This window comes from Trachymyrmex septentrionalis, unplaced genomic scaffold (assembly GCF_001594115.1).
Source record: "Trachymyrmex septentrionalis isolate Tsep2-gDNA-1 unplaced genomic scaffold, Tsep1.0 scaffold9, whole genome shotgun sequence".
Lineage (NCBI taxonomy): Eukaryota > Metazoa > Arthropoda > Insecta > Hymenoptera > Formicidae > Trachymyrmex > Trachymyrmex septentrionalis.
In genome coordinates this window covers 1,160,331-1,175,131 of record NW_017306091.1, presented here as the reverse complement: position 1 = coordinate 1,175,131, position 14,801 = coordinate 1,160,331, and the positions used below count along the sequence as shown (strand labels likewise).

General features: G+C 34.4%; 2 protein-coding genes across 6 annotated transcripts in view; one reads left to right on the top strand and one right to left on the bottom strand.

Moving 5' to 3' along the window:
* LOC108755922 overlaps window positions 1–3,306 on the top strand; it is an 11,423-nt gene extending 8,117 nt beyond the window's left edge. Inside the window, exon 2 of the mRNA XM_018499345.1 lies at window positions 2,699–3,306. Within this exon, the coding sequence (XP_018354847.1) occupies window positions 2,699–3,090 (392 nt within the window). The 3' untranslated portion in view covers window positions 3,091–3,306. The remainder of the gene's footprint in view (window positions 1–2,698) is intronic.
* The window catches only part of LOC108755921 (transcription factor SUM-1), a 57,867-nt gene that overhangs the window by 33,473 nt on the left and 9,593 nt on the right, over window positions 1–14,801 (bottom strand). For 4 of the 5 annotated variants that reach the window (XR_001939797.1, XR_001939798.1, XR_001939799.1 and 1 more), the window contains exon 4: window positions 7,646–7,724. Coding sequence is in view for 2 of the 5 variants with exons in the window: in XM_018499342.1 (XP_018354844.1) it covers window positions 7,646–7,724 (79 nt within the window). In the remaining 3 variants the exon portion in view is untranslated. Of the gene's footprint in view, window positions 1–6,487; window positions 6,638–7,645; window positions 7,725–14,801 lie in introns of those variants that run through there. The other variant, XM_018499343.1, reaches the window with a different exon arrangement.

Genomic DNA, 14,801 nt, shown 5'->3' with positions numbered 1-14,801 from the left:
TATATATATATATCAATATCATATATATGATTGATATCATAGCAATAAATTTACGTTATAATTTTATTGTTTCAATATAAATTTTATTTTTGTTACAAACGCTACACATATACGAGCGTTCTGCGGAGCAAATAATTTGATCGAGGGAGAATCTCTTCGCAAGCTGTTACAGAGTAAGCATGTACACAGTGCACGTGATGCGAGTTGGCATGGCTGAAGCATTCATACACCCGAAGTAACCATATCATGACAACTTGTCGACAGTGATACAACTCTGCTACTGTTCGGATGGAAACCAAATAGTAAAATGAGAAATTATCTTATGCGATTATAAATTCGATTTTGAGTTCTAAAAGAAAATAATTATTTGTTTCATTGACTACTTTTTTTTATATATAACTATAAAAAGTGTATTTTTTATAATTTTGTCGACGCAAAAGAAGAAATTAACGAAACAAAGTCAAATTTGGATAAATGTGTCTTTTTTTTTTATATAGTGTCTTTTGCACTAAAGCAAAATATTTCAACGAATACAGAATCAATAGAGATTAATTAGCTACATTATTGTATACACAAGCAGACTCAAAAATTAAGATTTAATTAAATCAGTCAATTGTACACGATAACGATTTTTAACAAACTGTTAAAAACGCTGGTCAACGCGTGCATGTTGACTCGCACGCTCATATACACGCGTGACACGCACGTCGTAGCGCTCATCTATTTTCAGAATGTAGGCCAATTAATCCCGCCGCATTTTCGGCACGGAGGAAAAACGAAAACATTACAAGTGTCTCACGGAAATAGCTGCGGGGATAAATGTCCAAGTACCGGTCGGCTCTCCGCTCTTCGGTCTCTTACGCTTTTCCTACTCGTACTTTCTCTCGCTCTCTCGTTCCATCTTCGCTAGTATGAGGGTAGTGTCGCATAAACGCAATAATTTAATATAGAACATATGTAAGAGTCCGCTGGTTACTTCGACATACCGCCACCCTAAGAGTCGCCTGCATGCGTGATATGTAGACGTTTGCTCGATGATATACAGGAAATTCTACTTATTTGCGTGCATATTCTAATTATACATCCTTAATTAGATTTGGATCTTGACTTTTCTCTCACAAACATTCTACGTTCATCACTACGTCTCTCTAATGCAACTTTTTAATTTATATTTAATAATTTAACGTGTGTTATCTTAGTTTGAGAGAGGCGTGCAAAGTCAATTAATGTAAAAGTTCATCAACTAACCCATAACGATATTCGCTCCATTTTGCATTAAGTGTAGGCAGAGTGCACCTCTTGATCTTGATGACGATAACTCTAATGGCATTTACACGAGCAATATTCAGCGTTTACGAGCAGATTAACGATGCGTAGTAAATGAATGTCTTTCGGAGTGTTGAGAAACACACTGTTACTGACGAGAAATAAATTTGTTAGGATTTAATGGCGCATATGAGTGACCGGTATCGCTATTGTGATATATTTTATGATTAAGATTAAAATAGAGTAGGATAAATTAAATTGATAGCAATCTCCGCGTTAAACGACTACAATTCGGAATCAGGTAATCGCGTAAAGTGAATTCCGTGCGAATATTAATCCTTCCATATAATAAAATTAAAAATTGGTTCTATAATTTGCTACGCATAATAAGCCTGTCGAACAGCATTCCAAGTGGGATAATAATAAAATTATAAAGTTATAAGAAAACTAAAATTCATTCTACAATTGCGTAAGCGTATAACTGTAGTGGTTGTAGTTGATCAATTACAGTTGAATATTCTCCTTATATTCGACCGTATCATTAGTCAATTCTTACTACTATAACCACTTGCAATGCTTACGCAATTGTAGAACGGGTTTAATATATCTTCACGTTGAATAAGAATGGACACATCGGAAACGAAAGAAGCCACGAGTTTTAGGACTTGACAGATAACTGATTAATGTTATGAGAAAAACTCTTTCTGTATTTCGTCTTATATATCTCAGAAGTCAGATTGCTCCTTTACTTAACTCGCGAATAACTCAGGAACAAAAAATCATTTGAACAACATTGGAACATTTTAAAAAATAATTTTATAGGGAAAGCTTTAAGCTTTCACAATAGGTAGTCAAAAATTTTCGTAAATTTTTTTTGAACACGTGAAAGACCCCCAAAGTAAAAAGAAAATTTTTCGTCTTTTTCAGTTCGTAGCTTTTTAAATGTAAAAATTACCAAACTCACAGAAACTCACAAAAAATATAGTAACCTTTCGAAAGTAGAGATTTCAAGCTTCAAAATCCTTTTTTTTAATTTAAATTTTGTTCATTTTTGACGAAGATATTGTATACACAATTCTGAATTAAAAAATACGAAGAAACTTTTCCCCAACCCAATATATATAATTTTATACAAGTGTAACTTAAATGTACTCCTATTTGTATTGTAACGCGTCTGTTAAGGTCTAATTTGTTTAAATTCCGATTCAACAATTTTTTATATTTCTCTCATACTCTTCTGGTTTTGATAACGCAATAATTCCTGGAAATAAATGCCATCTCGTCGAATAAGGGTAAGGGAAACAATGAATAGAGACGGGCCGCATATTTCACGGAAATTGACAACGGCACACGTCTTTTCGACGCGATCGACAGGGTGATAATTTTTTTTCTTTTTTTCTCTTTTTATGCGAACATTTACGGGCTGACGAAGTGTCAGAGGAGACCTCGGATGGGAAGTCAATTACGAAGATCGAGGCCGCATTGTGGTGGCATCGAGGCAGTCTCTCTTGGCGTGCCAGCGATCGAAATTGCATAGGCGGTCGACCGGAAAATAGGGCCGCGCCCTCCAATACGCGGTCTCCTGCCTCCCGAATAATTTATCTCAAAACGCATCACGCCGCATCGTCTTTGTGGCATTGTCGAGAAGCGAGAGAAGACGGAGAAAGAAGCATTCGAAAAAGCAGACGGACGGAGGCGGATAGTACATCATGCACCACGCGAGAACTTGGTGTGCCGAGAGGATCGATCGTCGGAAAGCGACCTGACCGCAAGCTATTGACAGGAGGATTAATCTCAGCTCCGTATTGCAGATTGCGTGATTGATAAACGTTGAAAATAGGTAGCAAACGACAGATAATCGACAGAAATATCGTGAGATGAAATCTTTGTATCGCTTCACAACTCTATTAAATTCCTTAATCGAATCGAATGTCACAAAAGGCTCAACACTAAAATGAATATTAGCAAGAAATGCGTTTCAGAAATGCACTTGCATCTTGTGTGACGCAAAAAAAGTATAAAATATATGTAATATGTGCAATGAGAAAACATGGTGTATGCACAGTCCAACATATATTATATATATAACATAAATATAATATAAATATACAATTTTACCAAACAAAAATTATATAACATAAAGGAAGATGTACAATAGTGACATCCCCCTTTCATATAACTTTTATTTGAAATGTTTTTCGTAAAACTGTATATTTTCAAAATATTTGTCTGTTGAGATTAAAATGAATCATCCTGTATATGTATATGATATATTTAAATATAAATATGATAAATAAATGTTATATATGCTCAAATTATTGATTAACTTTCATCACGAAAATAATTTTTTTCTGCTATTTCAAATAAGACTATAAACTGATCGCACGTGTGTTTGATATCAAAGCCTCCAAAGATTTATCATTCGCCTGATGAACATCAGGAAGTTAAGAGAGCAAATATTTAGTACACACACGCGGCAAAGTGTGAGTTTATATGTATGATATCAAAAAGCCAACCAAACAGTCGAGTATAACGGTATATTGGATTTATTGCTTTTATAGTCTCCATGTCGATATGAAGTACCTGTCCGAATCCATTGTACGAGTGTTGTTGAATCTTCAAATGCCTTTACGTTCAGTCACTAAAAGCTCTTCTCCGAATCATTTTATTCCTTCAAAACACAAATACCTATTGATATTTTTTATGTTAAATAAACGAAGTAAAAATGGAAATGGCCAGTCTGTTGTAAAATATCTTCGTAAATAAAGATTCGCAATACTAGCTCGATGGAGGTTATTGCCTTCATGGTATCAAGGCTTATTCACGGTATACGTTTTACTACTGACACGGAAAGGGCGGGCAGGCACCAGATGCGACAAAGCATTTTTTTCAACCCTTTCGCTTTCAGGGCGTTGTGCAAACTTTTAATAAAATTTAAAGCATACGAGTGGAATCAAGTTTTTAATTTCAAAGCCGAGATAAAGTTTTTAGAAATCGGACAATATAGAAGCCTTTAACTTGAGTACTTTATCGAGAAGCAATAAATTATCGATCTTTTTCTAACAATCTTTCTGTGCCATATGTGCTCCATAATAATAGAGACGTAATCTAACATATGAGACATAATTTAAGGATCAAACAATTGATAAAGAATCGGTATGAATTTAAAAATATAAAGATGTTACACTCTAAACGTGAAAGATTCTGTAACATCTGCAGTGTCAAGAAATTAATAAACGCTGAAAATCTCAAAAAATCCCATAATTATCAAAATTCTTTATTCGTAATTGACAAAAAGTTGAACGAATCAAATTCCACTCTGCGTCAACGAATATACAAAATAAATCCTACAGAAGAGATGTATTAAATAAGATACAGAAAGAATAGAAATCAAATCTACAGAAACATTTCGATTCAATTAAAATAATCTTCTCAAATCTTTTTTACGAGAGAAATAAAAAAAATTACTATTATTTTGTTATATATATATAATGCAAAATTGTCTCTTCAGGTGTAAAGAGAAAATTCAAAGATTTTGTTAAGTACATACTTTCCTATCAAATCTCAGTATAAACAATCTTTTCCGTTATCTCTTATCCCATTTTATTTAATTTGCCTTTACATTCGACGCCAATAAAATGACACTCTGTCCGATTATCCAGATTCTGTGAGCCAATTCGCCTTGCTCTTTTAGCACAGCAAGTGCGACGGATAATCTCGTTAGTTTCTACGTACATCCGAAGATTTTCGTAGGCACGATATATCGTCTTTACTCACGCGAGCGTGCGAACGGTCGTGGGGAGAAATGTTGCACCACAGAAGCGCGCATGGGTGGGCTATCTATAGCGGCGAATGTAACCAAACGGAGACTCGGGTGTCACTCAAGGATGACAAAACTCATTAATACCGATCTGTTTAATGCCCCGTCTCGTGTCCAACATTAATCTGCTTAAAAATACCTGCCGAGGTGCGTTCAAGTGACCCGCCATTTTAAATCATCCGTGTCGGTTTACTTTGTAAGACGCGCGTCGGTATGTACCTCTCTGCTCCCGAAGATTACGCGACACGTACGATTCTAACGATAATATTCGGACAGGCTGTCGCCTTCGCTCTGGAAATGCTCCCCGAGTAACTACGACGAGGCAGCAGTTTGAAAACGGAAACGATGGAAGTTTCGGTCGCAACTGAATCTTATCGCTTCTGTTTGCGCACCGTTAAACTATTTTAGATGAGTTTACGCGACCAATTGTGACGATATAAGATATTATTTTTGTATCTGACTTATAACCGCCGACAATACCTTTGATTTCATTGTATGATAGAGATTTATGGTTTCCATATGGCTCCACATTACTTCAAAAAAGACTAGAAAAATTGAGTTTCCTAGAAAAGGGAAAAAATTATTTTTTTTGAACAAAAAATTATTCACCAATCAAATATAATTGGTAAAAAGAAAATATATTCTTAACATGTGTGATCAAATGTCATTTTTGTTATTCACAATTCTTTTAAAAAGTTATCCCTTTTTTTGACTAATTGTGACAATTTTTTTTAAATCATTCTCTTTGAGTTATAATATTTTGATGATTTTTTTTTGTCAGTTTTCCTTTGATAATTGACAGAGTAATGTTTATCTAACTCACTCACGACAATAACTCGAAAATCACGTTTTATATAAGTTGTGTCTTATTCTTAGAGAGAGCGATATACAATATGTAAAGTTATCAATTTGATAATATTATTTATTCTGAATAAATATTATTACTTTCAAGATTACTTATAATTACAATTTAAATAGTCTTGAAAAATCTGCAATGCAATATGCGTTTCTTAAATTAACAATTTGCCATAAAGTTTTGATTTCTCGAATTTAATTTAGATTTTTACATAATACTTTTCAATTCTTAAAAACAAATTTAATTTAATTTACATATCATTACAGATGCAATTTAAAAGTTATATAATTCATCAATTAATTAAAATAGAAGAAATATCAAAAATTTGCGATAAATACAATGTTTCCATTAAAGTTTTATTCAATGAAAAGTAATTCTGATCTTGTTTTTGAATCTGTTTTAAAAAAAGAACATAGTATATGATTGTCTAAAGCATCACGTATATGTACCAAAAAGTTACACTTATCCACATATTTTTACGGAAATATGATCTATTTTTATTCAATGTGCACGTGAGACAACGCAAATTTGATCTTATGGGTTCTTCAATCGTGAGGCTGCATAACGACTTGTGTACTAATGTTGCCTTATGCGATGCAGATGTTGATGATTTTTTGCGTGACAGAACGAGTCATGAGCGACGAGAATTTGCGAGACTACGGACACACGGTGCACTAATCATTTCGCTGTTTCTTCTGCAAAGGAATACGTGCCGCAGAAAAGATACCATACGATCTTTTTCTAACAATCTTTCTGTGCCATATGTGCTCCATAATAATAGAGACGTAATCTAACATATGAGACATAATTTAAGGATCAAACAATTGATAAAGAAGAACGTACGCAAATTAAGTCCTTCTTTAATTTATAACAGCTTTTCTAATTTAATAAATAATAATGGTGATGAATTTTTCCTTTTAACTGCAGTATTATATATAATTACCAGAAACTTCCAGTAACGAAATGTAACATCGGCAAAACATTCAGTAAAAATAAAAAAAATTTTTTAAAGTTTTTTTATTACAAAGGCTGCATTTGCGAACCACGCTATCAACGCTATTACATCATTCTACTGTTGTTTTACATATAATAAACAATAAAGATAGAACGACATAAAAGCGCTGATTGCGCGTTCTTTGAACGCAGTCAAAGTACACAAATAAAAAGATAAAGATAAATTAAAAATGTTTATTTTTTTTCTACGTAAACTTCATATAACAGATTAATATTTAATCGCAATATTTAAATGTAATATTCAATTTTTTTATTAATACCATATTTATTGCAATATTCAAATTTGAAGTGGTTATCATAAATATTTTCGCCACTGTCACAGTATTATTAAAGGAACAAAATTATCATTGCAATAATCGGTACCATTTCTTTGTTATGTAATTCACGTACATATGGACATACAATTCTAGTTACGGTTGCTGAAAGAGGTGTAAGGGAATAAGAAAGAGCAGGCGGATGTCTCGGCGTTAAAGGCCGTAGTAAAGTACAGAGTTTTGCATAACGCACAAAGCGTCTCAACCAATCAAAATTCTTTTTTTCTATGAAATAAAAGCAAAGAAAGTATTCTGATTGATTGATTCGCTCATACATTGCGTTATGCAAAAGTCTGTGGCCTTAAGTACCTTCCCCCGAGAACCTAAATTTGTAAGCAACCGTACGCAAGGTGGAATGCGAGTAATACCACTCACCGTTAATTGGTTGAAACCTTGCCAAAGGATCCGAGAATTGCCGAAGTCTGTCCGTCACATACTGCGGCGACTCTCCATTCTGTAAATAAGAGAACAAATGTAGAGTCACACACACACAACACATACACTCTCTCTCTCTCTCTCTCTCTCTCTCTCTCTCTCTCTCTCTCTCTCTCTCTCTCTACTCTTTCTCTTTTTCGATGTAGTTGTTTCCGTGCACGCAACATTTCATCTCGCGACGCAAATGAAACAGGGCACGTCACAAGCATATCATTCACAATGGAGGCAAGCTCAGAAATAATGGAGTCTCGATAGAAGGGATTAGAATGATAACAGATTCGAATTAAATCGACTAACTCTATATCGCATGAACGCTTCTCGATAAGAAATCATCGATCGCGCTTGATCCTATAAGTAATAATAAGTCTTGTTTTAATTGTACTCTCTCTTTCTACATTTTATCCATTTCTTTCGTCTCCCCTTTTCCAAAGTCCAGGCAGATATTTATCTTGTTCTATTATAATTTCATAAGATTATTAAATGTTCAGAACATTGAAAATAATAATGGAATTGATTAGTGTTTGCGTGTCGTAAAATAAAATTATATACAATTCATGTAATTTATATCATATTCTAGCAAAAAATAAAATCGCTTATATAAAGATTTAACTTATCGTAGATAAAGCAAAAATATATTTGTTTATTGTTATTATATTAATAATATCTATTTGCTCCATTAATTTTAGAATAATTTCAGAATAATTCGTATTAATTTTGAGAGATTTCATTCTATTTTATATACACAAAAAATTAAAAAAAAATCTTTCCTTTGCCAGATTTATGAGTAATAAAATTTTTGAATAATAAAATTCTTTTCGCCTCGTTTTTCATGATGATTCCTGTTTAACGCGATCCAAAAGCGTTTGTGAAGCAATTAGAAAAAAACGCGTTTACTGTACAAGCAAAGTATTCTTTGCAAAGTGATATAAAGCAAAGTATGTCGATGGTGCAATAACGTCAGTTCTATTTTAATTTGTGTAAAATCATAAGATTGTTAATTTAACATTTTTTTTATTAATTATAATTCATAAAAACATGACTTAATTATATTAGTCGTTAATAATAGATATAAATTATTAATTAATTCATTATTCATCTACGAGAGATTGTTCAGTTGTTCTTTCCGCTATAATTTTATTTTGTTTTTATCTTATTTTATTTTTTATGAAAACATTTTTGCAGCAGAAATAGAAACGGTCGTATTTAGATTTGAAAGAGATGAGAAAGGAAACATATAGTTCCTATCATTTCTTTCTAAAAAGAAAATCGAATCGAAAACTTACTGCAACACACTTCAAAGCCATCGATTAATATTTTTAACGAAAAATGAAAAAATATATAGTGTATATACATACATATATACATACATATATATATATATTTTTTTCACTTTTCATTAAAAATATTAATCGACGTGAGAGAGAGAGAGAGAGAGAGAGAGAGAGAGAGAGAGAGAGAGAGAATAATGCGTTCAATAAGTATATTATATTTAGAACAGTTGAAACGAACGAATAAAATTGAAAAACACAAAGTTCAAGAGTGAAATATATCATATGTATATATTTCGAAGAAGATAAACTCAATAAACATCTTTGTAATTTTGTTCCAAGCTATTGAAATTGTTCAAGTGAGACGTGATATCTCTTAACCATTCGAAATTTTGTAGAATTAATCCGCTAAGTTATAGCAAATACAAATTCCGGTTGTATTCGAGTGAACCATTAACTCGGCCGTACTTCAGTTTATCCTATGGTCGAGGATCATCCTGCAGATATTCGCGAATGAAGCGTGACGACGATAGGCGGGAAGCGGCGATGGGTGGAATCGCTGGAATTATCGTTACCCAATTTGCTTCTCCAACACCACGCAGCTCGTACTCGAAGTTCGCGAAATTGGGTCACCGCTGGTGTAACCAACGGGCAGAAAGCGCATCGACGAATGCGCAAATTGAAAATCGAATGCACTGCACATTTGTTCATCTCGTTGTTTGAGCCGATAGTGCGAAATACGTATAAAACGATATTTCCTCAGGTTTGATTATTTACGTGCAATTCAATACGAAATTCTACGTAATGGCTAGAAAGATATATATTTGTCATTACCATTTTCTGCTAAATGAAAACAGATTTTAAACACTGCATGTTATGGAAAAAATAATCCATTTGAAAATGTAATTATGCTTTAACATTTTAACTATAATATTATATGGATCAATAAGATACATAATTAACTTTTATAAGTAAAGAGTATGCCCATATATAATTTATTTAGAAAAGTTAATTGTGTATCTTTTTGATATATGATAGAGTAACTCCGACATAGACGTCGCACCTATCAAAAACTTAATTTATTAAGTATTATTTACTATATTTAAAATAAATGAACTATATCAGTAAAAACTTTGTATTGTCTATTACTGTGAAAAAAATATTAGAAATCCGAAATATTTATTTTTCATATTAAAAAATAAACTTTTTAAAACCCTTGCATTTTTGCCATATATACTATAGGGATATATGGCTACTCATAGAGGGGAGGGGGGTATATAAAGCTCATGAAAAATTTACAAATAATGCATATAAATAAGACATAAAATGACACAATAACTTATAAAATGTGTTTATAAAGTTTTATTAAGGAATAAGAATGATAAATATGTATAAGAAATAATAAATAATAATTACAATTTTCCTACATATATTGTGTTATATAAGTGTTATGACATGAGGTACATATTTTATATGATGCGTTTATTGCATTTAGTGCACTGAATTCAATCTGCGCACTTTGTATGCTTTGGGCATAAATCCCGCCCGCTGAAAATGCCGTATACCACCTCAAATAGGTGGAATATACAAGACAACAAACAAAGAATACAAAAGCAAAGCACTTGTATTTTGCTATACAACATGCTTTACTATTCCACTACACGTATGTATCACGAAATAACCATTAAGTCTTTTACAGTAACCATTTTATGTAGATTATAATTTATGATGACGTTACTTATTACAGTGACAAATCGATTCAACTCACAATAATTTCATTAATATTAACAGTAAGAAGCTATTAACAGTAAGAAATCATAACAAAATACTAATATAACATGAAGACATGTAACAGAGTTGCAGAAAAATTCCCCCTATTCCTTTATTTTTTCTGCGGCGTAAATCCCAGCGCGACGGACTATTTGCCGGAGTTACCCTATAGTAATTAAAATGTTACAACACACAATACAATCAATATTCAAAAAGGAATTGAAAATTAGGAAATAATATAGAATGACAATAGACAAAATTTTTCTATTGTTGGTTTTAAAATTGAAATCATTAATAAGATACATATAAAAGCTTATCAACATCATTACATATAATATCTATACATATTACGACTTCGTCCCAAGAGCATAAAACGTAATGCAGCCTCTCTAAATAATGAGAATGCACTATGACAAGCCGACTGAAGCTGTCTCTAGCCTTGTCGTCCAAGTACTTGAGTTACCAATGTATATGCCAAGAGAGCCATATGCAGGATGATTCACGACTGTGCGGCATAAATTTAGGATTTACACTCCGACATAATTTCATCGAGAAATTTACTTAAATACGATTACTATTTCGGAGATTACGGAGCTACGGTTTACGCAGCAAGAAAAAATTACGAGAGAGCGACACGCGAGAGATGAATTAGTGATGCTCGCAGAAATATCTAAGCACCGATTGACAAAGAATTTCATTGAGGATTGCACTGAAGACTATTTCTTGGTGAATTCACCACGTTCGTTGCAGAAATTACTGACCGCGCAATTTGCCATCCACATAATCGCTAATATCTCTCATCGCATTCAATTAATCCGGCCACGTTCGAAAGCCCTTTCGAACGGCTCCCGTGATGCGCATTACATAGCATCGCGTCGTAATACAAACCCATGTAATCACGCCACATAATCACGACATAATTGCGGTAACGCGTGTAACTGTGCGCGGTGCGTGAATTTGGTCCTAATTAGATGATAAAATCGTATAGCGTAAGCTAGATACGTCGGTGAGACGATTATCGAAGACGACGAGGCGAAAGAAGAAGCAGAAACAAAGAAGAAATTTGTACTTTCAAATAATAGAAGATGATAAACCAAGCAAGAAATTCTTTTTTTTTTTTTTTAAGAGAAACCTGATAAGACGATTAGATTTACACGCATAAGTATAAATAGCTTCGACATAAACTATTAAATATTTTTACACTCTTTTATGATCCCCCTTGGATACAGAAATCATCTATCTTCTAGGATTTGGAGAACCGCAAAGAAACGCGTCCCTCATATCCGTCTGTAATGAATATTTATACGGCGGCACGGAGCAGAAGTTTTTCGTCGTTCGGTGAACTTATACTGGTAGTCGTAAACCCCGAAGGATAACATCGGCTCGCGTCTCAATTTAAGACCGGCACGCAACCAAGAGGGTTTTATCGAAACAAAATGCTCCCGGGTCGAAGTGCTGAGGGTTACTTTACTAATCGTACATTCTGACAGCGATATAAGCGTCTCACCGCGGGCCATGCGAACGCGCTAATGTACCCGCCGGCGCGGCGGCGTAGCGGTAGGCGCGATAATGCACCCGCGGATCGCGACGACTAAATAAATTCCGGATAATCGCGCGGCTGGGAATACGGGGCGCGCTCAGACGCTCAGAGATATTCTCGCCTGAGCGTGAATCTCGGATCGCTTTGCGTTTACCGGAAATCTCCGGAGACGTATGAGCGAGAAGGATCGCCGAGGGATGCCTCGCGGCGCTTGGCGAAGGCGACTTTGACACCGCGTGAAACATCCGCTTGTCTCCATTCGTCACCACACAACGTATAATCGTAAACTCAACGCTAGCAATTTATCGATTCCGCGGGACGACAACGAATCACACTTATATGAACTTTTAACGCCCGCAGTTTTGCCTCAAGGGTCATTCAACTGTGTACAGTATAAACAATTCTTTATATATATATCTTTTTTTTTAGAAATAAAATGAATTCTGTATAAAATTGCCTCTTTTTTTTATTTTTTTTTTTTTTTCAAATTGTTTTCGGAACTAAATAGTACCGTGTAAAGGTAATAAAAAATTTATACAACGATTTATTTTAAATTTGGATTTCAAGTTTAAGAAAAAAAAAAGCTTTTCCAGCTTTTTTTTTATCGATTAAGCGTTTGATATCTCCTGGCGTGTTGCCAAGCGACCCGTCGTCGTGTCATATTTAATCTTCAATTTGTATCGAAATAATTCAATACGTTTCTCAAAGGGAAGTCTAGACGGCAATAATTATTGCATTCAATCTACAAACTCAATATCTCGATAAATAATACCATGCAACGTTTCAGAATAAATGTACGTACATCCTCCGTACATCTATCGTGAGCTTGTCATCAAAAAAGAATTTAAAGATCTTTTTTTATAAAACTTATTTTTTAGATGTGTTTATATAGCATTTATTAATTTCTGACGGTAAATCTTTTGCTTACATAAAGCCTCATCACAGAGCAAAGTTTGTAATACGTTATATAGATCTAAATTGTTGCTGTCACGCGGAGAGTCGAGCTCCGGCAACACCCACGTCATTTTGGCCATCGTTTACACTGTAATGTCAGAAACGTCAGAAGATGATGTTAAAGTTATTTGCAATTTATAATTAAATAAGTGATCTTGTATCAATGAAATTATCAGTCCGAAATTATTAGTCCGACGAAAGATTGAAAGGTTTGTTCATCAATATCTCTTTTAGCGATGTCTCTTTTCGGGTTTATGAACAATCAAACAGACGTAGAGAATTCAATTGGCATAAAAAAAAAAGTGAGATCAAAAAGTAATAAAGAAAAATCGAGTAACCAGAGATAGGGACTGAATTGGTAAGGGGCAACGAAGCGAAGTTAGAAATCAAAGCTTAACAAGGAAGCAGTTCCTATCATTGAAAGCTCGTTTTCCTCGTCAGTGGCCACCATCGGAGCATACAGTCGGCGAATGCGCATCGGATGCATTCCGGAGGTAGGGGGTGCGAGGGTGCGGAATGAAGAGGCTGTAATCGGGAACCGTTTCTGCACGAGGAGAAAGAATTGGCCGCGCTCTTTCACCTCTTTTTCCATTTTTCTCCCTTTTCGTGCTCACGTATCGATCAACGTGGCACGACGGAATGCCAATTGTCCATCCGGTCTGTGAATTCGTTCCTCTTCATTCTTTTGTCCCTCGTTTACGCCCGCGCTCTGCGGACAGCAATGCACCCCGCTAAACGCACCCCGTGTACATTTTATTCGGCTCCGTATCATCTGTTCGTCCTCGGCGCATCTATATGCGGCGTCGCGGCGACTATTCTCGGAGTGAAAGCGACTCCTCTTGCACCGTTCACCGCCGCCGCGTGTTTCGAGAAACGCTCCGACATCCAACACGATACATTCTCCCGGCAGTGATATACGTTCACCGTGAAAATCGGGGTAAAATGGTGTCCAGTTGTGTCGGATGAGGCAAACGATCGAAGATGAAAAATTTGTCAGTTTGCAGTTACAGCAGATACGCGAACACATTGTGAAAAAAAAAAAAAAAAATCTCTGACAGAAAAACAATCAACGTAAATCTCTCTCTTTCCTCGTTCTCTCTCACTTTCTCCCTCCTTCTCTCTTTCTCTATTTTTCTGTCATTTTTTTTCTTTTATTCAAACCGATTCTAATATGGCTTGAAACAGATGTAAGTTGTACGCGAACGAAATTATCAAAATGAACCCATTTCATATCTCAATTCTTTCACGATCGACTTAGAATTTTTTTATTCAAAATATTCTCCTTTCAAGCTTCTCATGTAAACTGCAGGCATCCCAATGTGAATTTGCGAGAAGACTTTTTATGCGAGTTAATCGATGAATTTGATCGATTAAAACTATAGAGCTAGAATATTCATGATTTGTAATTTAATTTGCTATTTGCAGGAGATTGACGAGTAGCGTAAATGGAAAAATTCGTCGAAGTTTACCTATATTTGTCATTTTTGTTAATTCAGCGATTTTTTAGCGAAATTAAAGGGCGCGGGTCAATCAATTTGTATTCGTTCGTGTATATATATATATA